Below are 25,165 nucleotides of genomic sequence, written 5' to 3' on the forward strand. Positions count from 1 at the left end.
TATACAAGGCATCCCCAGGCACTGAAGAAAATCCAAAAATACTCAAAAGGAAAATAGCACCCCTATGTGTGTCCTGTGTTCTCATTAGTTTTTATTACCAACATAACACAATCTAGAGTCACCAGGAAAGAGGGAAATTTAAAAGAAGGATGGCCTTTGCCAGGCTGGCCTGTGATGGGCATGTCTGTGGAGCACGGTCTTGCTTGATGATTGATTCAGAAGGGTTCAGTCCACTGTGGGTGGTGTCATCCCTAGGCAGGAGCCTGGGCTGTATATAAAAGCCAGCTAAGCATTAGGCAGTGTGAGCCAGCAAGCAGGTTTCCTGCCCTGACTTCCTTCAATGACAGACGGTGACCTGGAAGTGTACACTGAAAGAGCCCCTTTCCTCCCCGGAGCTGCTTTTGGTCAGTATTTATCACAGCAGAAATGAAACTAGAATACCCCAGCATCTTGCCATGGGCTGAATGAAAGGTTTGGGGGTACTTTCCGTGGGCGGGGTTTCTAGACTTGTCCTGCCTTCCACTCAGGCCATGTTTGCTCAGTGGAGCAGAGGTGACACTGTCTCCTGCAGGGCTTCTCTGTCATGGCCATGTCCAGGAAGCAGAATGGAAGCCATAGGAAGGGACAGTCCATGGTGGAACCGGACTGGTGATCAGCTGCAGCAGCCAGCTCTCTTGGGTGGCTGCTGATGGGTCACTCCCACCATTGAAGCCTTCAGGCGGTCCTCCTGCATCTTAAGTGACCTGTATGACAATGTCCCCAGTCACTTCCCCCTCTCCAGGAGCAGCATGAAGGGCTATGGGGTTTGGGGCTGGCAGGCTCCGCCCCTTTGTCCTCTGTTTATGGCAGTGGAAAGATGGGGCTGGGGGACTGTGACCTTCTGCCTCTTTTTCTAGCCCACTGGGTGCCAAACAATACTCTCTCTCTCTCTCTCTCTCTCTCTCTCTCTCTCTCTCTCTCTCACACACACACACACACACACACACATACACACACTCACACACACAAATGAGCAGCTCTAACAGAAGTCACATTCCAGGGCTTGAGCCTGAGCCACAGATCCCCTATGTAACAGGAAGGAAATGCATTCCCTTAGAAGCCCAGACTCCAGGTCAAGAGCAAACCTGGGACTGGGAATGTACAAGAGATTTTCTCCTGTAGGCAACACACCTGTAAGCACATGCCAGGGATGCTGGCAGACTCTGATGCCCTTCCCGGCACCCATCTCAACTGTCCATTGTGCACACAGTGGGTGCAAGGCCACATATAAAAAGGGCGGAACAGACAGATGGACTCGTCCCAGACAGCAAGAAGAAAACGGATACAGGAACCGTTGGTCCAGGGAAGGCACAGGCCTGAGACAGGGGCACAGAGAAAGTGGCAGGATATCATGAGAGACAGATAGACAAAGAGACAGAAAGGGAAAAGGCTTCTGAGGGCAGAATAGCCATGGAGACAGTGTGAACTATTGGCAGCATTTGGCATTCACCCTAAGTCATGAAGTCACCAGAAGGCCAGGGCAGGAAGCTTCTAGACAAGAGAAGGAAGGTGGGAGAGGACAAAGCATGGGGCCTGTAGCTAGGGACTTCCTGGAGAGGGGCAGAGCAGGGCACTCTGGGAATGGGAAGCACTCACCGAGCCAGGTTCATCAGGGGCTCCAGGATGTTGTGACCCAGGATGGCGCTGCACTCACCAAAGGAGACACCCAGCTCCTGCAGCCACACAGAGTGGCTGAGAAGCCAGGCCCAGCCCTGCCAGCCCCTCACCAGCCACCCTCATTTGCTAGCTGGACCTCTGCCCACCAACTACTGCAGAACACGGTGTGCCATCCTGGACACTTCCCCCAGACTTGGAGTAGAAGACAGATTTACTACTTGACTTGGAGAAACACACAGGGACTGTGTTTTTAATTCTCAGGATGTTTGTATGTTTTTCTAAAATACTTCGGTGCTGGGGCTATACCTACACCCAAGGCCCTGGGTTCAATTGCCAACAACAACAAAAACAAAACAAAATAGCAAGATCCAGGCACTGTGGCAAATGCCTATAACCTAGCACTCAGGAAGCAGAGGCAGGAAGGTCAGGAATTCAAGGTCAGCCTCTGCTATGTAGCAAGTTTGAGGCTAGTTTGGGGTTCATGAGACCAAAGAGGCAGCTGGGTAATGGTGGCACACACCTTTATTCCCGGCACTTGGGAGGCAGAGGCAGGTGGATCTCTGTGAATTAGAGGCCAGCCTAGTCTATAGAGTGAATTCCAGGACACCCAGGACTGTTACACAGAGCAACCCTGTCTCAGAGAGAGAGAGAGAGAGAGAGAGAGAGAGAGAGAGAGAGAGAGAGAGAGAGAGAGAGAGAGAGAGAGAGAGAGGGGAAAGGCTAGGAGACTATGGCCTAGGGTGGGGTGCTTAGGGCACAGGCTCTGAGATGGTGAATAGAAGTCTTCCAGGCACTTAAGTAAAGGAAAGAGAGCCAGGTATGATGGTGTACATCCTTAGGCCCAGCATTGAGGAGGTAGAAGCAGAGAGATCTCTGTGAGTTCCAGGACCACTAAGGCTACACAAAGAAACCCTGTCTCAAAAAAAAAAAAAAAAAAAAAAAAAGAAGCCAAGGGGCTTGGGAGATGGCTGAGCAGGTAAAGGTGCTTCATGCCAAGGCGCACATGAGGTCAGAGGACAACTTTCAGGGGTCAGTTCCCTTCTGCCATGTGCATTCCAGGAATGGAACCCGGGTCACAGGCTTGGTGGCAAGCCCCTCTACCCCTGAGCCATCTTGTTGACCAAAGGACAGGATTCTTTTTTCTTTTCTTTCTCTCCTCCTCCCCCTTCCTTTCTCTTTCCCCCTTCTGCTTTTGTGACCCAATGTCACCAATTTATCTTGAGGCCATGAGTCCTTAGGCTTCAGCCTCATTTTCCTTCCTATAAGTCAAGGGATTTTGTAGACTTGAAGCTGGGGAGCAGGTTGAGGGGCCACTGAGATACCACAGAGAGAGAGCATCCGGGTTCCAGGTTCTGACCAGAACCATCCCAGTGAAACCCTTCATCCATCTGCTCATACGGGAACCACACAGAGACATTCAGAATTATCTCTCTGGCCCCACAGCACACCTGTCCCCCAGCACAGGACCATTCATGGTAAACACACGAGCCTCCCATGTGTAACTGCCAAGCTCTGCCAACTGTCCTCCGTAAACAACACTGTGAGGAGCAGCCTCCTGCCAGTCTGAGTAGATGTCCTAGGAGGGAGTCAACTCTGGTTTCCTAAGGACTGCTAATTCTCAACCCTCTAGCAGCATAAATTCTCAGAGAAGGAACTCTTTAAAGGGACAGACCTGCCAACCTGAAGCCACAGTGGCAAAGGGCGGGACCTGGAGTGACTCCCTAGGCTTTAAATTTTTAAATATATATATAGTGCATTTCTATAATGTGGTTAAATCTCATTTATAAATAATAGCATCCCCCGTCTGGCAGCATAGCTTTTGAAGTCATCTTCCCAAGGAGAATGTTTGAGTCTTAAAATAGAATAAACGAGAAGGGAGTATGTTAATTAGAGACCAGAGATAAAATTAAGATTTGATTGGGGATTTCAGTGACGCTTTTAAAACTGCTTTCACTCTGAAAATGTTTTTCACGTGGGTTGGGAACGTGTGGGAATCTGCTAATTCCACGAAGTGTTCAAGGTGGTGCTCACTGACACAGCGTGGGTTTGAGCCCATGGCTGATCCCTAGCGACTCAGTGGTCAGCCCCTGGGGGCCGGGGAGGCAGGGACAGGAGGCCAGAAAGCCTCTTCTCCCCACCAACCCCCCTCCCCGTGCCATGCCAAGTGACAATGTCCCGGTACTCACCTGGGCCAGTCTTCTCCCAGCTTCAGTGGGTACTTGCCTCTCCTCCTCACAGTCCATCTTGTTTCCCAGAAGGACCATGGCCACCCGGTCTGCACCTGCATCCTGCACACAGGATACATAACCTCAGCCACCCTCGATGGATGCCAGGCCCAAGAAAGAAGCTTCTAGAAGTTTCTAGGAGCTATCAGGCATCCTCTCATCTGGACCCTCTCTTCTCCTTTCGGCTTACAAGACACTTTGCCTACTTTCATGGCTAACCTTGTGGGCACCTCCTCCTGGAAGCCTTTCTGGATTGTTCCTGCCCACTCTTCACAACTGTGTGCCTCTGATTGCCTAGGCTGCCTTTACACTTGTCTCTGGTTGATTTTCTTTTTTCTTTTTCTTCGTGTGTGTGTGTGTGTGTGTGTGTGTGTGTGTGTGTGTGTGCATATGTGCACCGTGTGTGTGTGTGTGTGTGTGTGTGTGTGTGTGTCAGAGGGGGTCAGACCCCTTGGAGCTGTAGTTACTGACACTTGTGAGAAATCCAGCATGAGTGTGGGGAGCCGATTGCCCACCCTCTGAAAAGCAGCAGGACCGCTGATCTGTCTCTCTAGCCCCCTAAGTGCTTTTCACATCATTATAGTTTCTGGCTGCTGACTGCTCTCTTTCAGGTGCCAGAAGCAGTTGTTTGAGTAAATCTTCCCAGCTTCCCATGAGAGAGACAGAAGTCCTGGGAGGTTAAACCACGTGTCCAAACTACAGAGTCAGAGATGAAGCTGACAGACCCAAAATATGTATCATCATATTTTTTTTTTTTAGAAAACTCTCTTCCATTGGACTAGAAACTTCTAGAGAGATGCCACATAACTTCTAGAAAGAGGCCACATGCTCCACTTGTCCTAACTCAGCCTCATGTTGGGCTCATGCCCTGCAAAATCCCAGTAGAGATAAGGTATGTGGGACATAGAGCTAGACATTGTTGGTGGGAATTCCCACCCAGGAGACATTCGCGAGGGATGCATGGACAGTTTGCTTTGGGGACTATGCCGTTTGGTTGTGCTTTCCCTGTGCTGTAGGGTTCCTTGCTCACCCTCCCACACTTCCCTGCATGGATCCTGTCACTCCTGTGACTATTGTGTCATCTGTAACGCTGGGAGCAAGAGGAATGTGTGTGGGTGGATTCCAAGCTTCCTCTTGACTCCAAAACCCATGGCCAGACCGCAGCCCAGAATACACTCACTCACCTGCAGACAGTCCAGCCAGTAGCGCACGTGGGTGAAACTCTCTCGGGAGGTGACATCATACATGAGCACCACCCCCTCCGCCTTTCGAAGCAGCTGTCGGGTGAGGCTGTGGTACCTGCCCAAATGGTCTGCATGATGCCACCATGTCCAGAGCCTGGGGACCCCCCTAGTCCTACCCTAGGGGTGGATTGATGTATTTGGGGTCATCTGGGTCATCCCCCGTGTGCTGTGACATCTGGGTCTCTGCTTCATGTATGAATTTATCTCTAGAACAAGATTCCAGAAATGGGCTGCAGAGTAAGTTTTCACAGTAAGTTTCCCTTACTGTGGTCCGTGTGTTAGATGGAAGGCTTGCTGTCTAGAAGATTGGTCAGGGGAGAATGGCTCCTCATCCCGGCACCTGAGCTCACAGCCCCTCCTTCCTGATTCTCCGAGTCTTGGATCTCAGGGTCTCATTGCTTTAGTGGGTAGACTTGGTCCCCTCTCACCCAGGATGTAGGCCACTTTTTCCTCCCACACTCTGAGCACAGCCCCAGACCCTGACCACTGGCTGGAGCAGTCTGAATACCTCTCTTGTCCAGCTGTGTCCCACAGCTGCAGCGCAAAGGTTTTGTTGTCTACCATCAGGGTTTTGACACGAAAATCTACTCCTAGGACACATAGAAAAAGACAAGAGGCCTTGTACTTTCCACCCAGGACAGCCAACCCCAGATGCCCCAGGTCTGTGCCCACTCCCAACCCCAGCCTTAGAAGGACAGAGCCAACGCTGGGCTCCTCTGTGATCTCCAGAGGTCCCCACAATCAAGTGTCACACCTCCAAGCATCCTTCCCAAGGTGTCACTTCCCATGGAGTCACACTGTGTCCTCTGGGACTCCTGGAGCTAGTCTTCCATCTCTGAGCCTCCCTGTCTCTTCAATAAGCTGGCATAGACCCATAATGGCCAGTGTGGAGGGTGAAATGGCCTGTGTCTAAAGGCTCCCCGGGGGTTTCTGCTAGGTAACCAAGGTGACTGCATTTGTCATCCCTCCACAGGCTGAGTCTCACAGCCCTGCTCTTCCCTGTAGTCACAGCTGCAGAGCCAGTTAGACCCTAGAATAAGGAGCTGATGAGAGTCTGAGCCCCTTCCAGCCAAGCCCTACTCCCCCACCCCCGTCAAAAAAATCCTGGATTCAGGAGAGGGGGGGAGGGGACTGGTGAGATGGCTCAGCGGTTAAGAGTCCTTACTGTTACTGCAGAAGACCTGTTCAGGCCCCAGCACCCACATTAGGCATTTCACAAGTGCCTGTAACCCCAGTTCCAGGGTAATGAATACCCTTTCTAGCCCCCATGGGTAACAGTACAGAGATGTGCATATCCGCATACAAGACACCCAAAGAATAATTAAATAAATATTTTTAACTGGGAGGGGGTGCTCTGTCCCTGTCTCCATCCCCTTTCCTGTGGAGCCCACTGCAGCCTGGCAGCTCCTGACACCCACAATTTATTTAGGTGAGAGGTTTCTATGGTGACCGCTGTAAGTACATGCTGCTGCCCCCTAGTGGTGGTTCGCACAAACACCCCCACCCCCACCCCACCCCACCCCAAGTCTCCTCCAAGAAGACTAACCCTACAAGGCAATCGATTTTCTTCTTTTCAGCCCCTTCCTGAGGCTCTTAGGAGCCCAGGACTGCAGAATCCTGAGACTGCCACATTCAGCTGCACACCCACCAGGCCACTCACCAATGGCTCTCAGCCATTCCTGCTCATCCCCTTTGATTTCTGCCCCATCATCTACCCACCCTGTGTGCCCCCAAAACTCCATTCAGCTAAGCCACATAAACCATCAGATATGCAAAGTTTGGTCTTTGTTGAACACTTCTGGTTCAATGGTGCAGCCCACGTACTAGCAACAATCAAGGGCAGAGCTGGGCACCCAGGGGTCAAGCCTTCCCTGGGAGGGCCTAAGCTTTGAAAGTGGGGGGGCCCTGAGCTTAAACCCTGAGCCCAAGTGAGGGCAAGAAACCCAACTAGGACTCAGTCCTCTGCCACCAGTAGGGACCACATTGAGAATCACATGTGGAGATCTCTGACTCTACCCGATGCCCTCAAATGCATTGGGCAAGGGTTTTGATTTTTTGAGAGGGGCTGGGATGGAGTGGACACCTGGCTGGCTACAGCTGCAAGCATGCTCTGTCTGAACTGTGTGAAACTGACACAGACTGGGCATCGTGGGGCTGGGGAGATAGCTCAGGGCTTCAATACTTGCCAAGCAAGCCTAAAGACCGGAAAACAGATACCTAGAAAGCCACATTAATGCTGGGTGGGCATGACAGCCTGCCTGCCATCCACTCTCAAAGGGACTCCCCAGAGCAGAGCATGCCAGCCATGGAGACCAGACATATCAGCGAGCTCAGGGCTTAACTGAGAGACTCTGCCTCAATGAATAAGAGGGAAGAGTGATCTCGGACATTTCCCAAAATCAGATTCACGTTTCCACATGCATGCATGTACATACACATATGTATAAAACATGCTATAACCCTAGCCTCAGGGTGGTAGGGACAAAGACCGGCTGCTCTCTGGATCTCATTGTGTCTAACCCCTTCCCTGTGAGCACCTGTCCACTAACACCAGAGCTTAAATCTACTAGAACTCTCAATAAATCCTAACTCTGATTCATATTGCCTCCTATGGCAAAGTCCAAGCCCAGAGGGGAGGTTGCAGAACAAGCCCTAGTCTCCAGCCCATTCCCACAGAGGCCGACAGATCTTTCTGCCACATGATAAGAAGGGGTGTGATTGTTCTAAGTATGGACTTGACACAGTGTAGAATGGCAATGGAGTCCCCACGAGGAATTGTCTAGGATATGTTGAACTGTGGGCATGCCTAGGAGGGATGTTCTTACTGGGGTAAATTAATATGGGAAGACCCACCCTGAATGTGAACAGCATTGTTTCACAGGCTGGGCCCTGGGCTCAATGAAAAGGAGGCAAAGCTGAACCTCATCAGGAATGTTTAACTCATTGTTTTCCTGACTGTGAATGTAATACATCCAGCTGCTTGGCTGCATTGACATCCCTACAACTGTGGACTGTCCATCAAAATGTCAGCTAAAATAACTTAGGTGATTAACAATGGTGGCCATGTGTCACTCTTTTCTAAGGATGCTATCTTTAACATGGTATCCTGGTTAGTTTTCACTGTCAACTAGAACAAGCTGGAGTCATCCTGGGAGCATGAACCCCAACTGAAGAACTGCGTCCATCAGACTAGCTGTGTCTATAAGTCTTACAGTGTAAGACAATGTCTTGAAAGTCAATGTGGGAGGGCCCAGCCCACCATGGGCGTCACCATCCCTATGCAGGTGGGCCTGGGCTGTATAAGACAGTTAGCTGGCCATAAGCCAGTAATTAGTTCTCCATGGTTTCTGCTTCAGGTCCCTGCCTTGAATTTGTGCCTCCTCGACCCTTAGTGATGGGCTGTGACCTGGAAGTGCAGGTTGAAATAAATCCTTTGCTCCTCTAAGTTTCTTTTGAGAATGAGGTAATCTCACCAATCTGACCAAACTAGGACAGCTAGTTAGGATTCTTGGGCAAAGAAACCCTAGAGCCTGCCAAAGGGCTCTCTTACGACAGGGTGGTGTTAAGCCATCTGCTTGGCCCTGACTCCTAATTAGCCTGTACCCTGATATAAAGACACACCACTCCACCTTTGTCCCTCTCATAGGACAAATGAATTATCATGCTAAAACATTTAATTATAATATGAGAACCATGGGTAACATGGACTGAGAGTACAATGCATGCCAGGCATTATTCTCAACCTGTGTGAGCCCACAACCGGCAGCTCCCATCTCCACTGTCAGATAAAGATGTGGGGACCAGAGGGAACTGGACCTGGACTGTCCCCCTGCAAAGGGCCACCTGGTGCTATTGGGAGGCGGAAGAACTAAGAGGTGAGGGCTGGAGCAGAGGCTGCTCCTCCAAAGGACATAGGCTCAGTTCCCAGCACCCACCACCATCTGTAACTCCAGTTGAAGGTGATATCACACCCTCTTCTGACCTCTGAGGGCATCAGGCATCCATGTGGTACAGGCAGAACACCCACACACATATAATAATAATAATAATAATAATAATAATAATAATAATAATAATAATAATGAAGTGAGAGCATTTGGGAGGCAGGTAGATCTCTATGAGTTCAAGGCCAAGCTGGTCTAGTGAGTTCTAGGACAACAGCCAAAGCTGCATAGAGAGACCCCTGTCTCAAAAAAAAAAGTGAGGCCTGGCTGGCACTGAAGTCTTCTGGTCATCAGGCACCTGCCCTCAAAGTGAATCATGGGACCCTGGCTCTTTCTTCTTCTCTGCCCCCAACTCCCACCCATATTGATGGGGTCTCATGTAGCCCAAGCTAACCTCAAGTTTGCAGAGTAGCCAAAGATGACCTTGAACTTCTGATCCTCCGGTCTCTACCTCCTGAGTGCTAGGATCACAGGCATGTACCATGCTCTGCTTAAGTGATGCTGAGATCAAAGCCCCGGTTTCACACACACCAGACCAGTGTTTTGCCTCTTTGGCTTCCTCTTCCTCTCTCACTCCCCTGCAGCACCATGAGCAGTTTGGCCCCAGAGTATGTCTCCCGCCATAACACACTGCTTTGCCGCAGGCTCAAAGGCAACAGGACCAATGGTGAACCAAAATCTCTCAGAATAAACCTTCTATAAGCCGACTGCCTCGGGACATTGTGACACAAAGCTACAGAGTCAAACAAGATGTCCAAGTTCACAGCCACAATGAGTGGTAGGACTAGAATTAAAACCTAGGCCCCCTAGGGTCCTATCTTGCCACACTCTAAATATATTCTATGTAAGATACGCAGCTTGTGACCTCCTGCCAGGGCATGCAGGCAGATCTGGGGCATGTTGTGAGCATGTCCAGGCTCTATAGGGAACTGCCTACCACATGGGTGGAGACTAGCCTGTTTTCACCCTCCACTAACACCAGGTCCTAAATTGCACAGTGTTTGCTCCTGTGGCACCTATCAGCTAGCCAGATCAATGCAGTGAGAGCAAATTACCTGTAATTAGAGGCAATTAGTGGAATGCTAAGATTATGCCCATATAAAATAATGCCTCATAAAGGCTCTGGCCAAGGCAGAACCTGCCATGTCTTAGGGACTGTTCTAGCTTGCTGGCCCTGGCCCAAGACCTCCCCTCCAGAGCTAGCTCCCCAAGGGGCCTTACCTACAGTGGCTGTCAGCCCAGTGGCAAAGGCATCGTGATGTAACAGGTGTAGGAATGAGGTCTTCCCCACATTGGAGTCCCCCAAGAAGATGACATGGTAGAGGTAGTCGGGGTCAGCCTGAGGCTTGGCAGCAGTGAGGTCCCCACGGAAAGTCATTTCAGCCTCCCCCAAGTCTGTTCCTGGGTCCTCCGACCTGCTCTCTGTCCCTGGCTCTGTGTGCTGAGGGGTACTGGGTTTCGCCACCTGAACAGGCAGGGACATGGGCCTGGGCTGGGCTTCCAGTTCAGCCAAGGTGAGGAGGGCTTGTGTGGTCCCTGGGGCTCCCACTGCAAGTCCAGCCTCAAGCCCCATGGGCAGAGAGTCTCTAAGTGGACACATTTTGCCAGGAACAGGGACTTCTGCCTTCCCAGGAGCCTGTGGTGTGTCAGGCAGGGGATCATCTTGTTGGGGTAACTCTGGGTTCCTGGCTTCCAGGCCATGAGCCTCATCAGCCTGTTCTGACCCCAGGTCCTGCTGGCCTCTCCCTCCTGAGTTTCCTTCCTCAGGCCTGGGCTGCTCTTTGGGACTCTGGAGGAGGTGGGAAGACAGGCTATCAAGCCTAAGGTCATGGCCATGGGCTTCTTGGAAACCCCTAGGATGACTCTCCTGTCTAGTTAGACGTGTCTCACCCTCCACTGATGTCTCTGTGGGTACCTGGTCCACAGGCTCCAGGCTTGGGGAGAGCTCTGCAGCCCCCTCGGGAAGAGACGTGGCTCCCTGGGACCCTAAGCCCAGCTTCAGGTCCTTTGTCAGGACCTCTCTTTCCATAGGCAGCTTGGCTGAATTAGGTCCAGACCAGGGGCTCTTGCTACCCAGATCTGGGGCCTGGGACTGTTTGCTGGAGCCAGGTGGGGACTGAGGAGGAGGCTCAGCCTCAGACATAAGTAGCACTCTGAAAGCCGCTGCCTCCATGTTCCCAGACTCCCCAGCCTGGGCTCCTGGCAGGCTCCAGAGGAAGGGGGACTTGGGTCTAGCTTCCAGGTCAGGGGAGTCCACAGCCTGCTTAAAACTGCCATCCTGTCCATCCTGTCCATCCTGCCCCTCAGGATCCTCCAACCCTTTCCTATCTTTGGCAATGGGAGGCACCCTGGTGGGGCTTCTTGAACCTAGGTCTGGATCTGAGGTTGGCTCCTGAGCAAACTGTAAAGCAGTTATATTGGAAATGGAGATCTGCCTAACAATTCGAGGAGTCTGGGGGCCTGGGGGGCCTGAGGTGCTACTCCCACTTGGGATTGGGGGTGGGCTCCAGCAAAGCTGCAGGGCTTGGTGGGACATGTCTCCAAAGCTGTTCAGGAGCTGGTCCCAGTCGTCATTGTCCTCAAACAGCTCAGGCAGTGGGGTCTCCTCAGTGGGGACAGCCAGAGGGTCTGAGGCCTTCTGATTTTCTCTGGGGTCTCTGGGAAGGAAGGGGGAAGCAAAGGTCAGGGAGGTGGCAATTAATGTGTCCCCCCCATCCTGATAACATAACTTTCCCTGTGGCTAGCTCTCCTCCAGTCCCCCCCATCCCATTCCATACCTCAAAACCCACACGAAACTTCAGCTCTTCCAAGAAGCCTGCCCTGACCAGGCAAGCTTTCTTGCCTCTGAGCTGTTAACAAACAGAGCCAGTTCCTGCTTAGGAGCTGTGTGTGTGAGTGTGAGTGAGTGTGAATGTGTGTGTGTGTGTATTGTGAGTGTGTGTATATATGTGTGCGTGACTGTGTGTGTGATTCTGTGTATGTGATTGTATGTGTGCATGATTGTGCATGATTGTATGTGTGTGATTGTGTGATTGTATGTGTATGTGTGATTGTGTGATTGCATGTGTTGGTGTCTGTGTGATCATATGTGTGTGTGTCTGTGACTGTGTGTGTGACTATGTGCGTGTGATTGTGTGTGTATGATTGCATATGTATGTGTGCATGGTTATGTATGCATATGTGTGTGATTGTATATGTATGTGTGTGTGTCTGTGGGATCGTATGTGTGCATGAGTGTGTATATATGTGTGTGTGTGTGTGCTGAAATCTAACTAGCTCCATGGAGAATGGGCTTTAATGGAGTCCAGAGAAGGCAGTTACTTGCCTTGGTTCTTCTGCTATCTGCCAGGACACTCTGCCCCTGGCAGTATTCAGACATCCCCTTGCCACCTGTAACTGTCCCCGTATCTCTTCCAGCTGCCCAGCCAGGTTGTGCTCAGCCTCCCTGAGCTGCAGGTTCTCCCGGCTGGCCTCCTGCTGGCTGCTGCTGAGGTGGAGAAGCTGGGCCTCCAGCTGTGGAGGGTAGAAGAGAGGAGAGGGTTGAAGTATTCCTCTAGGGTGACAAAGAGTCTCCAAGTCGTTGGTGAGGCAAGGACACCCTGCCCTGCCCCTTGCCCCCCACTGCCCAGCTCCTGAAGACCCAGCTTAAGCGTTCGATAACGGGAGGGGAGGTCACTCTGACATGTGGGTAACTGGGAGGAAACCATGATGAGAGGGTGGGAGGTCCTCACCGCCCCCTTCCCAGGTTACATCCTGCAGCTACTGCTGTTCCTGATTTCATCTCAATTGCAGGGACTTCTGGCCCAACAATGACTCGGGTTCCCACAGCAAGATCCCATGGGCAAAAGCACAGCCACAGCAAGACCTGTAGCATACAGGTCTACGGTGACCTGTTAGGTCCTCAGCGTTCCCACCACCTGTTAAGAACCTGCACAAGGGCCAGGTGGTGATGGTGCACACATGCCTTTAATCACAGCACTCAGAAGGCAGAGGCAGGCAGATCTCTGTGAGTTTGAGACCAGCCTGGTCCACAAGAGCTAGTTCCAGGACAGGCTCCAAAGCCACAGAGAAACCCTGCCTCAAAAAAAAAAAAAAAAAAAAAAAAAAAAAAAAGAACATGACTGCTCAGATGACAATCAAGCTCCGGCTCTCACATGGCCCAGGCTAACCTTGAACTCCTGATTCTCCTTCCTCCACCTCCAAGAGCTGGGGTTACAGGCCCCCATACCCAGCCTATCCAAAACTTTCCCTCTTGCAATTGTCCACATACACAACCTTATTTGCCATGTGAGGCCTGGGACACCTCCTTCTCACAGATGCTGAAAAGCTGAGGCTAGATAAGCTCCAGGCTCATTTCCCTGGGTCTGCCTGGCTCTTTATGGGACCTGATCTGACCCATGACAGTGTCCCCAGGGCACTGGGGAGAGAGCCCTGCTCTGGCAAGGAGCAGCCCAGGGAGTTCTTGGCTGCCTGTGGCCTCTGGGGACCTGTCCAGCTGGGAATAGTGAAAAGGCTGTCTGGGCTCCAGAAGGCCTTGCTCACCTCTCTCTGGCCCTCTGACAGCCGCTGAACCTCTTGCTCCTTGGCCTCCAGAACCTCCTGCATGCGGGTGCTGAGGGCCATTCCCTGGGAGTCGCTCTGCAGAGAAAACGGGTCAGCCCTGCTCTGCAGACTCCAGAGCCAGCTCGGCTGGCCCGGCCCTCCCCACCTCACCACCCTGGCCTGGGCTTTAAGAGCTGAACGCTAACCAAAAAGAGGACTTTGGGGCTCCCCACTTGGGCTTGATCTCTCACAAGGACACTGAAGCCCAGGACTAGAAATAAGTCCCGGTGAACAGTGATGCCTCGCAGAGCACAAGCTGCAGGATAGGGGACTGCCCATGGCCTCTGTTGCCCTGCTAGGTCTTAGCCACTAGTAAACCAGGAGGGGCATTTCTCAAGGGCAGGGCTGCAGCCCAAGGCACTCACCTGAGCTTGCAGCTGCTGCTTCTCCTTGCTGATCTGCTCCTCAGTCTCTTCATAGAGCTGTCTCACCTTATGGAGATGGTCAGAGTCTTGCCTGCAGTGGCAGGAAGTGAGGACCAGATGCCAGCCCCTCAAGACCTCTGGAACTCTATGCCTGGGGCCCTTCTGCCTTGCTTACTCCTAGTGGCCTCAGACCCTCAGGTCACTCTGGGTCTATGGCACTGGTCATACCTCTATTGGTGTCCCCATCTCCCACCCTCTCTATGGTCCCCACTCTCTACCCCAGTCACCCTCAGTCACCCTCCTGGCCCCATGACTCAGGCCCCCATGACAGAACTATGACAGTGACAGGGTCATGAAATAGGCCCCTGGAGTTTCTTCCTCCTCTAACTTAGCTCTGCCTGCCCAGTCACTCTAGAAGGGAGTAGAATCTCACTTAGGATTTCACAGCATAAAAGGAACGCCTGCTATGTCCCCACTCACTTCCTCAGTGTCCACTCCAGCGCCTCCCGGTCAGCCCGAGCCTCCTGCAGGCGGCTGCTCATCTTGGCCAGAAAGCCCTCCAAATTGTCAGCCAGCTGGGGCTCCTCATGCCGCAGCTCCGCCCATAGCTTCCAGAGCTCAGCCTGTCTGGAGTATGGGAACCCCCAGAGGTTAGATCTGAGAGGGCCAAGAAGTGGAGGGCTTCTGCAGGCTAGCTTCAGGCTTGCTATGTAGCAAAGGATAACCTTGAACTCCTGATTCTCCTGCCTCACCCCCCAAATGCTGGGATCACTGCATCCTCCTATGTTATGCGGTACAGGGATGGAACCCATAGTTAGGGTCATATATGCTAGGCAAGCATTCTACAAACTGAGCATTATCCACACCCCTATCCTCAGTTCTAATGACAATGCTCCCAGAGACTTGGGAACCTGACACACAAAATACTACAAAGTTTAACTCAAGTAAGTGTCACCTCCTCCTGGAACATTTCTGTATGTGAGCTGGCCCTTCTTGAACCCTCTGTACCACTTGTTTCCTTGTGAGTCAGTGATTAATGGGGGTGGGGTGGGGTAGACTTGGGGGTCCAACAGCTCAAGCCTTCCATCCATCTTCTCCCTTCTCCCATTTTGAGTTGTGCGGTTTCTGCCTTTAACCTCCATGTGCTCACTGGGAAAATACGAAGGCCAATACTTGCTGAGCAAGATTGGGGAATGAGAGACATGCCAAGTGTGGGTGCCAGCCCTGGGCCCTGCCCACGGTTGGCACTCAGGACATACTACTTTCACATGGACTTAATTAAGTCATGAAGACAGAGGCCCAGAGGGCGAGGGAGCAGGACCAAGCTGCCAAGTGGGTAAATGGCTCCCTGTTTCACCTGCTCTGCCAGCCTACGCCCCAGGTCCCTCCCAGCCTGTCCCACAGCAGCAACCCCACCCTCTGAACCAGATGGGAGCAATTTTATCCTTCAGAGGCCTGTGGGTGGAGGAGCAAGTGGGAGAGGGTGGCTGACTGGGAGTCTCTGGCTGGCTCTAGCAGGCTTCAAGGCTGTGGCAACTCAGGAAGGGGCCCTCTTCTCAGCACATAAGATACCACCCCCAGTACACCCAGGGCCTGAACCCAACACACACGGCAGGAATTGGCCTCCCATCTCCAAGCCCAGAGCACCACCATGCCTGAAGTCACCTCACTGAGGGACCCTGAGGGAGTCTCCAGGTGCTCCTCAGAGGTGATGCTCTAACTAGCTGATCTTTCTAGGGAGTGTGGAGAAAGGGAACCCTCTAGGCATGCTGTAGCAAGGAACGGAGAGCAGAGGTCACACACTAAGTGGCCAAGCTTGGATCTGCACCCAGCCCTACCCTGAGCCCTCATCCCTACCAACTAGCAGGGCCTTACTCAGAAAGGGAGTGGTCGGTCCCCATCTGCCCTACAAGGGCCAGGAAGGCCTCCTTGTCCTCGGCATTGGCCTCCTCGAGGGCAGGCAAGTTGAAGGTCACAGATACCGGTTGAGAGAGCACTGGCCGCTTTCTACGGAGCCTGTGGGTACTGGGACTGGAGCCAAAGACATTTTCTGGAGGAGAGAGGGGAATAGAGGGGAGATGAGGCTGTGATTTCACTTGAACCCCACCCCATATTTAAACAGGGATACATTCATGCATGCCTCAGGTCAGCCTTGAGAGTCTCATGAAGTGGGAGTGCCCATTTCACATATCGCCTGAGGCCCAGGGTGTCCAGAGACTCTCTGGAAGTCACAGGGCAACTCCTGGATAGCTCACAGGTTTCATCCAGTCAGGAAGTGTTCATTGAACACTCACTGAGAGCTGGTGACAGATTTCATCCACATCCCAGGCCCTGGAGAGCTGACAATCTAGCTCAAGGGTTGAAAAGGACATGTCTTTTCCTGTGTGTGTGTGTGTGTGTGTGTGTGTGTGTGTGTGTAAGCACATATGTATACATCTTCTCCCGTGTGTGTATAAGCACACATGCACATGTCTTCTCCCGTGTGTGTGTGTGTGTGTGTGTGTGTGTGTGTATGTGAGCACACACGTGCACCACACTATGCATGTGCAGTCAGAGGACAACTTTCAGGAGTCAGTTCTCTCCTTCTGTCAAGTGGGTTCTGGGGATTGAACTCAGGTCATCAGGCTTGGTGGCAATCAGCCTTGCCCCCTAAGCCATCTTACAGGCCTTTTTTCTTATTCTTTTTCATAAAACAAATCTGTTAAGTGACCTCTAGAAATAAACTAGAGGGATGCTGGAGAGATGACTCAGTGGTTAAGAGCACTGGCTGCTCTTCCAGAGGATGTGGGTTCATTTCCCAGCACCCACATGGCAGCTCTCAACTGTCTGTAAATCTCGTTCCAGTGTACCTGAAACCTTCACACCAATGCACACAAAATAAATTTAAATAAATTATTGAAAAAAAATAAACTAGAACCCAGGAGGGAGAGGTAGGAGTATTTCTGTGAGTTCAAAGCTAACCTTGTCTCCATAGGGAGGTCCAGATGGAAGGAGAGGAAGCCTAGGAGTGTCCTGAGGAGATGTCAAGACCCCTGAGATGTGACTTGGAAGCAGGGCCTGGAGTGGGTTTCCAGAGGAGGACACTTGGGGCAGAAAGAAACCCCCATACAGGCCCGCGTGAGGAGCAAGGCTGGGACAGCAGAAGGGCAGATGGTCGTGGGTTAGCCTGAGAGGCTGGATCAGCATGGTGTGTGCTCTGTGATCCCAGAAAGGGGCAGTGGGGAAATCCACAGGGTGGGATTTGTCCTCGAAGATGGCGCTTGGAGACTCTGTGCACTCAGCACTACCCACCCCCAGTTTCAGGCTAGTCCCTCCACTTCACCCCCACCAAAACACAGGAGATAGCCAGACTGTGAATACTGATACCTGGCCCCTCTGCTGTCTCCTACACCCTAAACTTTCAAGCCCTGCAGCCTAGGGAACCCAATGGGCCATGCGATTGCTCAAGGCTAAGATACCTTGTTGAGGCACTGAGAGGAAGCTGTCTCCTCTGCTCTAGTTCAAAATGCATGCCCCACAGAAGGGCTCATTTGGGGGAGTTGCCCTTATGCCAGCGGTCCCTTCTGAGGGGCAAATGGTAGGAGGTCTGTGCCATAGATACCACCCCTATCTCTGGTGCTAGTGTTTCACCTGCTCTCTATCCCTCTGGGACCTGGAGCCTGGAGTTGCCTTGACTGAGTTTGGAAAGTGACCTCCTGGGGTGGTGGGGGGAGTGAGCAGTTGCAGCCCATGGACTCCTGTCAAAGCCAGGAAGCCTTTCTCCTCTACATGAGAATACCAGGAAGGGTGCTAGGGAAGCAGCCTATAGCTCTCAGATGTAGTAAGGGCCCCCTGGCCTGTCACACAGCCCAACACTGTGCTAGAAGCCTCCAGGGCCCTCCCAGGACAGACACATACTGAGTCCAGAGCTGAATTCATCCAGTGGCAGGCGGCCTCTGTTCTCGATGTCTATCCAGTCAAATATCATCTGCGGCTCCTCGCTCCCCAGGAAGCTGAACTTGACCTCCTGCAAGAAAGGGATCAGTCAGTTGGCCACTGCTCCTACAGGAGAGGCTGTGCACAGAGGGAAGGGTCTGTCTTCAGCCACCCTGATTTCCTTCTTCCCTGAAATAGGGCCACTCAGGGCCTGCCCTGAGCTGTTCCACACATGGCACTAGGCATCCTTGAGTAGGGCCCTGAGCACACTGTGCACATCACCTCCTTATCGACACCCAAAACCTACACCTATGTGCCCCACCCCGGTGGTGCAGGGGGTATTTGAATAGCATCTGGCACTTGTTTGTTTGACTGATTGTTTTGGGAGGGTCTCTATTATGCAGCTTTGGATGTACTGGAACTTACTACGTAGACCAGGTTAGCCTCAACCTCAGAGATCCACCTGCTTCTGCTTCTAGAGTGCTGGGATCAAAACTGTGGTAGCATACACCTTTAATCCCAGCACTTGGGAGGCAGAGGCAGGCGGATCTCTGAGAGTTCCAGCCCAGCCTGGTCTACAGAGTGAGTTCCAGGACAGTCAGGGTTACACAGAGAAACCCTGTCTTGAAAAGCCAAACTAAGAAAAAAGTTTTTAAAATTGCTGAGCAGGAAAGAGGGCTGCAGTAGCTAAGAGCCTGGGTTGATCTTTCAGAGGACCTGAGCTGGGTTCAGAGCAGTCAGGCAGCTCACAACAACCCCTGTAACTTTAGCTTCAGGGGATCCAACTCTCTCTTCCGGTCTCTGCAGGTACCAGCATTCATAGGCACAGCTGTGCACATGTTTGTGGAGGTCAAGAGACAAACTTGGCCATCGGTCCCCAAGCACCATCCATCTTTGTTTGAGAGTGCTTGGCTGCTCTGCAGCTCTCCAAGTAGGCTTAGGTAGCTGGCAAGCCCTGGGGACCTGCATATCTCAACCTCCCCGGGTCTGAGAGTACAAGTGTGTCTCCATAAATGTTTGATGCATACATCTATTTTACAGGCCTGTATTCCCAGATATGTAAAATATTTCTCCAGTGAAAGGAGCCAAGTGGAAAAGTTTAAGAAGCCATGCCCTAGACCACAGAGTGTAGCTAATTCACCTCATGAAACTGATTAAGGCAGAGTCACGTGTGAACTTGCTGATTCTGCCCAAGAACATTGTAGATAATTTCTGTCTGATGAGACAGATAACTCTAAGATTTATAGCCTGTTGGACTTTCACTAGCTGTAAAAAAAAAAAAAAAAATACTAACTCAGCAATCTGACTCTAATCTGTCTTTGTTAAATTGCCCAACTTTTTAAAAGTGCTCTTTGAACCATCATAACACTAATTAACATGTTAAGTAAACTCTTTGAGGGCTTGGGATGTGGCCTGGTGATAGAGTACTCATTTAGCATGGAAGAAATAAAACATCCTACTTTGACACAAGTCTGTTTTGTACTTGCCTATAGGTCATGATTTTACTTCCTGAACAATTACCCTCTCATTATCCTAGAGGTGCTGGGCTAGTGAATTCACCCACATAGTCATGTAGGAAGCATTACTGCTACACAGGTACACCTCAGGGCCTTCTGAGCCCCAGGGCTTCTTGGCTCTCAGTGGGGATCCTAAGTGTAAGAATTTTAGGGTCTTTATTGCTGTTGGTATGCTGTTCCCCACCCCACCACAGTGAGATCTCTTGTAGCCTAGGCTGGTCTCAAACTCACTATTTGTAGCCAAGGATAATCCTGAACTTCCAAGCCTCCTGCCTCCATCTCCCAAGTCCTGGGATCACAAGTGTGCTGGATGGTTTAATGTCAAGTTGACACACAAGCTAGACACACTCCCTCTCAGTTGTCAGAGAGGGAGCCTCAACTGAGAAAATGCCTCCAGAAGATCAGACTGGGGGACATTTTCTTAGTGACCCATGGGCCCAGCCCACTGTGGATGGTGCCCCCCCCACTGGAGGTCCTGGGTTCCTTAAGAAAGCAGGTTGAGCAAGCCACAGGGAGCAAGCCAGTGAGCAGCACCCCTCTATGGCTCTGCCCCAGCTCCTGCCTCCAGGTTCCTGCCCTGGTCGATTTCCTGTCCTGACTTCCTTCGGTGGTGAACCTGTTCTTCCCCAGGTTGCTTTTGGGCATGGCGCTTCATCACAACAATAGAAACCCTAACTAAGACAACAACAGGCATGTGCCACCACCTCATCTCTTCTTCCATTTGTGTGTGTATTCGGGGTTCAACTCAGGTCACCGGGTTTCGTAGCTGGCTGCTTTAGACACTGAGCTTTCTTCTGGTGCAGGTGGCCTCTGAGGCCAGGGGCATCAGACCCCTGCAGCAGTAGCAGCAGCAGCAGCAGGAGGCTGAGCCACCTGATGTGGGTGTTGTCAATCAAGCTTGAGTGCTCTCAAGGAGTTCTGTAGGCTCCTACTGGCAGAGCCTTGGCTCCAGTCCCTTCCTGCTCTTTAACACACCAGAATCAGCACACCTCCCATAGGAAGGAGCTGAATTCTCTCACAGTCACATTACCTTCTGTGATTATTTCAAAATGCATTGTTCTCCTGTGCTCTCTTTCTCCCCCCACCCCATTTTTTACTTTTAGCTGAGCATATTGGTACATGCCTGTAATTTCAATGTTTGGGAAGCTGAGGCAGGAGGATTGCGGTGAATTCAAGTCCACTCTCAGCTACACAGCAAGACACTATCTCAAAACAAAACAAAACAAACAAACAAGCAAACAAAAATCAAAAGAAGAGCCAGTGACCAGTGACATTGCTCACCTGGTTACAGCACTTGCCATGCAAACCTCATGCCCTGACTTCCATGTCCATAACCACTTGTGTACCTTGACATGAGTGTGCTCACACATACACATCCTATATACACAATAATGATAATATTAATAATAGTAATTGTGAAGAGACTAGGCTGGGGGTGCTATGGGGGTGGGGGGTAGAGCACTTGCACAAAGTACTAAGTTCAATCTCCAGCCCCCCCCCCACGTAAATTCTGTGGCAATGCACAGTGGGGCACTTGGGAGGCAGAGGCAGGCGGATCTCTGTGAGTTCGAGGCCAGTCTGGTCTACAGAGTGAGTTCCAGGGCAGCCAGGGTCACATGGAGAACTCTGTCTAGGAAAAAAAAAAGAGGAAGAGAAGGAAAGAAAGCTGAGCACCAGTGTTCTGTCTCTACTTCCTAATTGGACACGATGTAACCATCTGCCTCAGGCTCCTGCTACTGTGCCTTCCACACCATGACCGATTGTGGGCCACAATAAATCCTTTTTCTCTTAAGTTGCTTCTGTTGGGTTTCACTTTAGTTTCTCATTGCTATAGCAAAGAAAAAAGGAATTAAAACAGCTGGTTATCTAACAGAAACCAGTAACACCAGGAGGCTTTAAAAGCTCCACATATGATTACATGTGGAAATTTCTAGACAGGAGCTGGTTTTGGTCTCAGTGTTGATTTTGCAGCTTAAGCCTAAGGAGGTTTGTGTGTTTATACCCTGGCTTCACCTGTAGCAACAACTAACCAAAGTCAACCCAACCATCTCTTCATACATCAAGAAATACAGAAATTATTTAAAACCATAAGAAAAATTATCTGAAACTTGAGAATAAGACAAAAAGATAAGATCATCTGTAATTATACAGAGGTGGAGGCTGGCCACACACTGTCCAGACCAGAGGAGTGGACTGGCTGTCTCATCTTTTTCCTTTTGTTTTTGAGACAGGGTCTCACTATGAAGACCTGGATAACCTGGAGCTCAGTATGTAAATGGCCTCCTTGATGAAAAGCCACAGATAAACCCTGTCTCAAAACAAAAACAAAAACAAAGCAAAAAGAAAGAAAGAAAGAAAAGAAAAGGTCTAGACTCTGTGTGATGCAAAGCAATCTCTGAATCTAAGCATCCCTCCTGGTAGACAGAGGAAGTTATGTGACTCTCTAAGCTCTAGTCACATGTCAAGGGAAGCTGACACTTGCATGACTCTGGAGGATCCCTCCCCAGCCTACTTTGCAGCTACTGCTGCAGAGCAGATTCCTGGACCATTGAGCTGCCTGCAAATTGTGCAGAACTCCAGGGTTGCAGCTTTTGTGAGTCATCACCCCTATTGGAGTGGGCTCTTTGATGATGCAGTTGCTTCTGGTTCTCCACTTCCTTTAAATTCTAATCCCTGCTCCTGTTAGGAACCCCAACACGAACTCATTGGTTCAACCAAGTTGGGCCTTAGTCTGCTGTGGAATCCCTTGCTTGGAGCTAGTAGCACTGTGCGTGTGTGTGTGTGTGTGTGTGTGTGTGTGTGTGTGTGTGTGTTTTGCACCTCCCCAGAAAAAGTCTCTCACATACTACCAAGCAAGCATGATGACCTGAGTTTGATCTCAAGGACCTTGTAAAAGCAAGCTAGATTTGGGTGTCTTGTCCCTAATCCCAACTCTTCTACTCCTAGATGGGAGATGGGAACAGGAGAATAGACCAAAGCTTGAACAGCACAGTGGCAGAAGCAAGAGAGACCCTACCCCTTCTACAAACACACCCATGCATGAACACACACATGCACAAACACACTCATACACAAACACACCCATGCATGAACACACACATGCACAAACACAGTCATATACAAACACACCCGTGTACTCTTGAACACACACACATACACACCCATATAGAAAACACAACCATGCACAAACATACAAACACACTCATGCACAAACACATACATATACACATGCACAAGCACACACATATACAAATACACCCATGCACAATAGAACACCACATACATACACAACATGCCTATGCACAAACACACACATGCACTAGAACACACACAACACACACAGAGAATCTTATTTTTAAAGTCTCAGACTTCCTGAAGTTCCTCATTAACTTAAGAGTTTTGTCTAGGAAGTATAAAGTCAGTGTCTGGCAAGGATTTAGGAGCTGTTGGACATTAGCCATTTTTTTTTCAAATTGAACTCGGCAATCTTACCCTAACACCTTCCTGTCAAACTGCTTATGAGTATCCGAGCTCAAGGGCTTGGGCACTAGTCATGACATTTTACTGTAATCCTTAGTTAATTAATAATAAGATAAGATCTGTTTAGGCTGGTGAGATGGCTGCCCAGGTAAAAGCGCTTGCCTCTAAGCCTGACAACCTGAGTTTCACCCTGGTGGAAGGAGAGAACCAATTCACAGAGGTTGTCCTCTGACCTCCTCACATGCACTGTGGTGTGCATACTCCCCACCCACTTGCACATACACACAGAGAAATAAATGTGCCTGATATGTAGCCAAGGATGACTTCAATCTTCTGAGCTTCTTGCCTCCATCCCCTATGTGCTGGGATCACAGGTGTATGCCACAACACCCAGTTTTTCCTGTGCGGAAACCAAACCTGGGGCCTTGTGCATGCTAGGCAAGCGCTCTACCAACTGGACCACATCTCCAGTCTCTATGGCAACAGTTTTAATAGTGAAAGAGCAACATGAAGTGTGGAGTAACACCCAGAAATAACATCAGACCCATCAAGAGAGCAACCCACACAAGCAAATGAGAAGAAATCACCGGCCACCTTGGTCTGGGCCACAGGCTTTCATCCTCTTAGTGGAATCCATGGCTATGGCCACTCTCAAGGTTCACACTCATCAACCTACTTTGGTTCCTAGTGCTCTGATGCTCCCCAAGCTGAACATCTGGCTCTAAACATCTCAGTCGGGTAGGGTGGAGTCTGCCTGTCATCCCAGCACTGGGGAAGCTGAGGCAGGAGGCTGAGAGTTAGAAACCAGCCTACACAGAGAGACCCGTCTCAAAAATCTATCTCATAGCTGAATGGCGGTGGGACACGCCTTTAATCCCAGCACTGGAGAGGCAGAAGCAGGTGGATTTCTGTGAACTTGTGGCCAGCCTGGTCTACAGAGAGAGTCCAGGACAACCAGAGCTACAGAGGGAAACCTGTCTTGAAAACCACAAAACAAAAAAATTTCTCTCACCATAGCTGGGAAGATAGCCCGGGAGTTAAGAGTGCATACTACTCTTGCAGAGGACCCAAGTTTGGTTCCCAGCACCTGTGTAACTCCAGAACCCTCTTCTGGACACTGAGAAAGCCTGTACATCACCATACATATAGCCACACATATTCATTATTAAAAATAATAGAAATAGCCAAGCAGAGGGGTGGCACATGGCTTTAATCCCAGCATTCGAGGCAGAGGTAGGCAGATCTCTGTGAGTTCGAGGCCAGTCTGGTCTACAGAGTGAGTTTCAGAACACCCAGGGCTACACAGAGAGACCCTTTCTCAACAACAATAACAGTATCTTTTAAGAAATCACTCACACACACCATTTGTGAAGTTACTTCTATGGTGTGAAGTTCTCTCCTCTGTTAAAAGGCAAATGATTCTGGGAAAGAGTGATATACTAAATCTCATCAGTCACCTATGTGTTGGTGTAAACCAATTCTTAAAGTTTTCTAAGGGTACAGAGGGTGCAGAGGGGAATCCGCAGGCAAGCTAAGCTAAGCCCTGGTTAAATAGGAAAACTTGAGAAGCTGCACAAAAGGGATTCCAGGTTGATGGAACCCATGCTCACCGCCAGGTCCTCTCGAGTGACAAAGCCCCTCTCTTTGGCACCGCAGTCCCGTAAGAAAGATTGCAGCTCTTCCTCGGCCTGAGAGGGCCAGGATTCGGGCTCCGGGGCCACGGGGGCATCCTGACCATCTGCCGGTTCTCGTATCTGCCTCCGGCGACTGGATGCCAACCTCCGGCCCTTTCTGGACCCTCCCTTTCCATTCTCCATGGTGCCTCAGACCTGGGAACAGAGGATAAGTAAGAAGGTGATGGGCCACAACACAGAAAGCCCCAGCTCTGCGCCATGCCTACTAAGCACAGGCAATGTCTCCATCCTCCCATGACTGACGGACTCACCCTTCGTGTCCTGGTTCACCCACCATCATCTACCTGCTCAGGCCCCAGTGCCCTGTGGAAAATCCCCTCAGCATGGAACACTCCTGAGCTGTTCTCAGATCCGCCTGTGGGTCTCTACACCAGTTTCAAAGTCTCTACTAACGGCTGCATGGATGAACACCTGACAGAGAAGGTCCTGCCTCCTAACCTTGGGGAGACTTGGAGTCGTTGGGACTTTGGGGTCTGGAGGTGGGAAGAGATCCCTGACACCTTTTGCTGTTGTTCCCTCCAGC

The 25,165-nt window shown here is 50.8% G+C and overlaps 1 protein-coding gene across 1 annotated transcript; it reads right to left on the minus strand.

Annotated features, from left to right (window-relative positions):
- Positions 1-24,772, minus strand: Rab44 (RAB44, member RAS oncogene family). The gene is made up of 13 exons (XM_051187096.1): positions 24,559-24,772; positions 17,934-18,042; positions 15,912-16,086; positions 14,517-14,663; positions 14,037-14,127; positions 13,612-13,707; positions 12,395-12,582; positions 10,291-11,726; positions 5,634-5,715; positions 5,066-5,180; positions 3,843-3,944; positions 1,636-1,712; positions 1-743 (listed from the first exon to the last, which is right to left on the minus strand). Exons 1-13 carry the CDS (start codon positions 24,763-24,765, stop codon positions 653-655), a joined length of 2,916 nt encoding a protein of 971 aa, XP_051043053.1. The 5' UTR covers positions 24,766-24,772; the 3' UTR covers positions 1-652.
- Positions 24,773-25,165: the final 393 nt, after the last annotated feature.

This window comes from Phodopus roborovskii, unplaced genomic scaffold (assembly GCF_943737965.1).
Source record: "Phodopus roborovskii unplaced genomic scaffold, PHOROB, whole genome shotgun sequence".
NCBI classification, from domain to species: domain Eukaryota; kingdom Metazoa; phylum Chordata; class Mammalia; order Rodentia; family Cricetidae; genus Phodopus; species Phodopus roborovskii.

Bases quoted from the DNA above. Each gene is read 5' to 3' on its own strand.
- Rab44 (XM_051187096.1), bottom strand. From the start codon at position 24,765: ATGGAGAATGGAAAGGGAGGGTCCAGAAAGGGCCGGAGGTTGGCATCC. The intron at 12,583-13,611 runs GTGAGCAAGGCC...TACCCTCCACAG, and splicing joins TGTCAGAGGGCCAGAGAGAG to CTGGAGGCCCAGCTTCTCCA. The intron at 3,945-5,065 runs GTGAGTGAGTGT...TCCTGTGTGCAG, and splicing joins ACTGGCTGGACTGTCTGCAG to GATGCAGGTGCAGACCGGGT.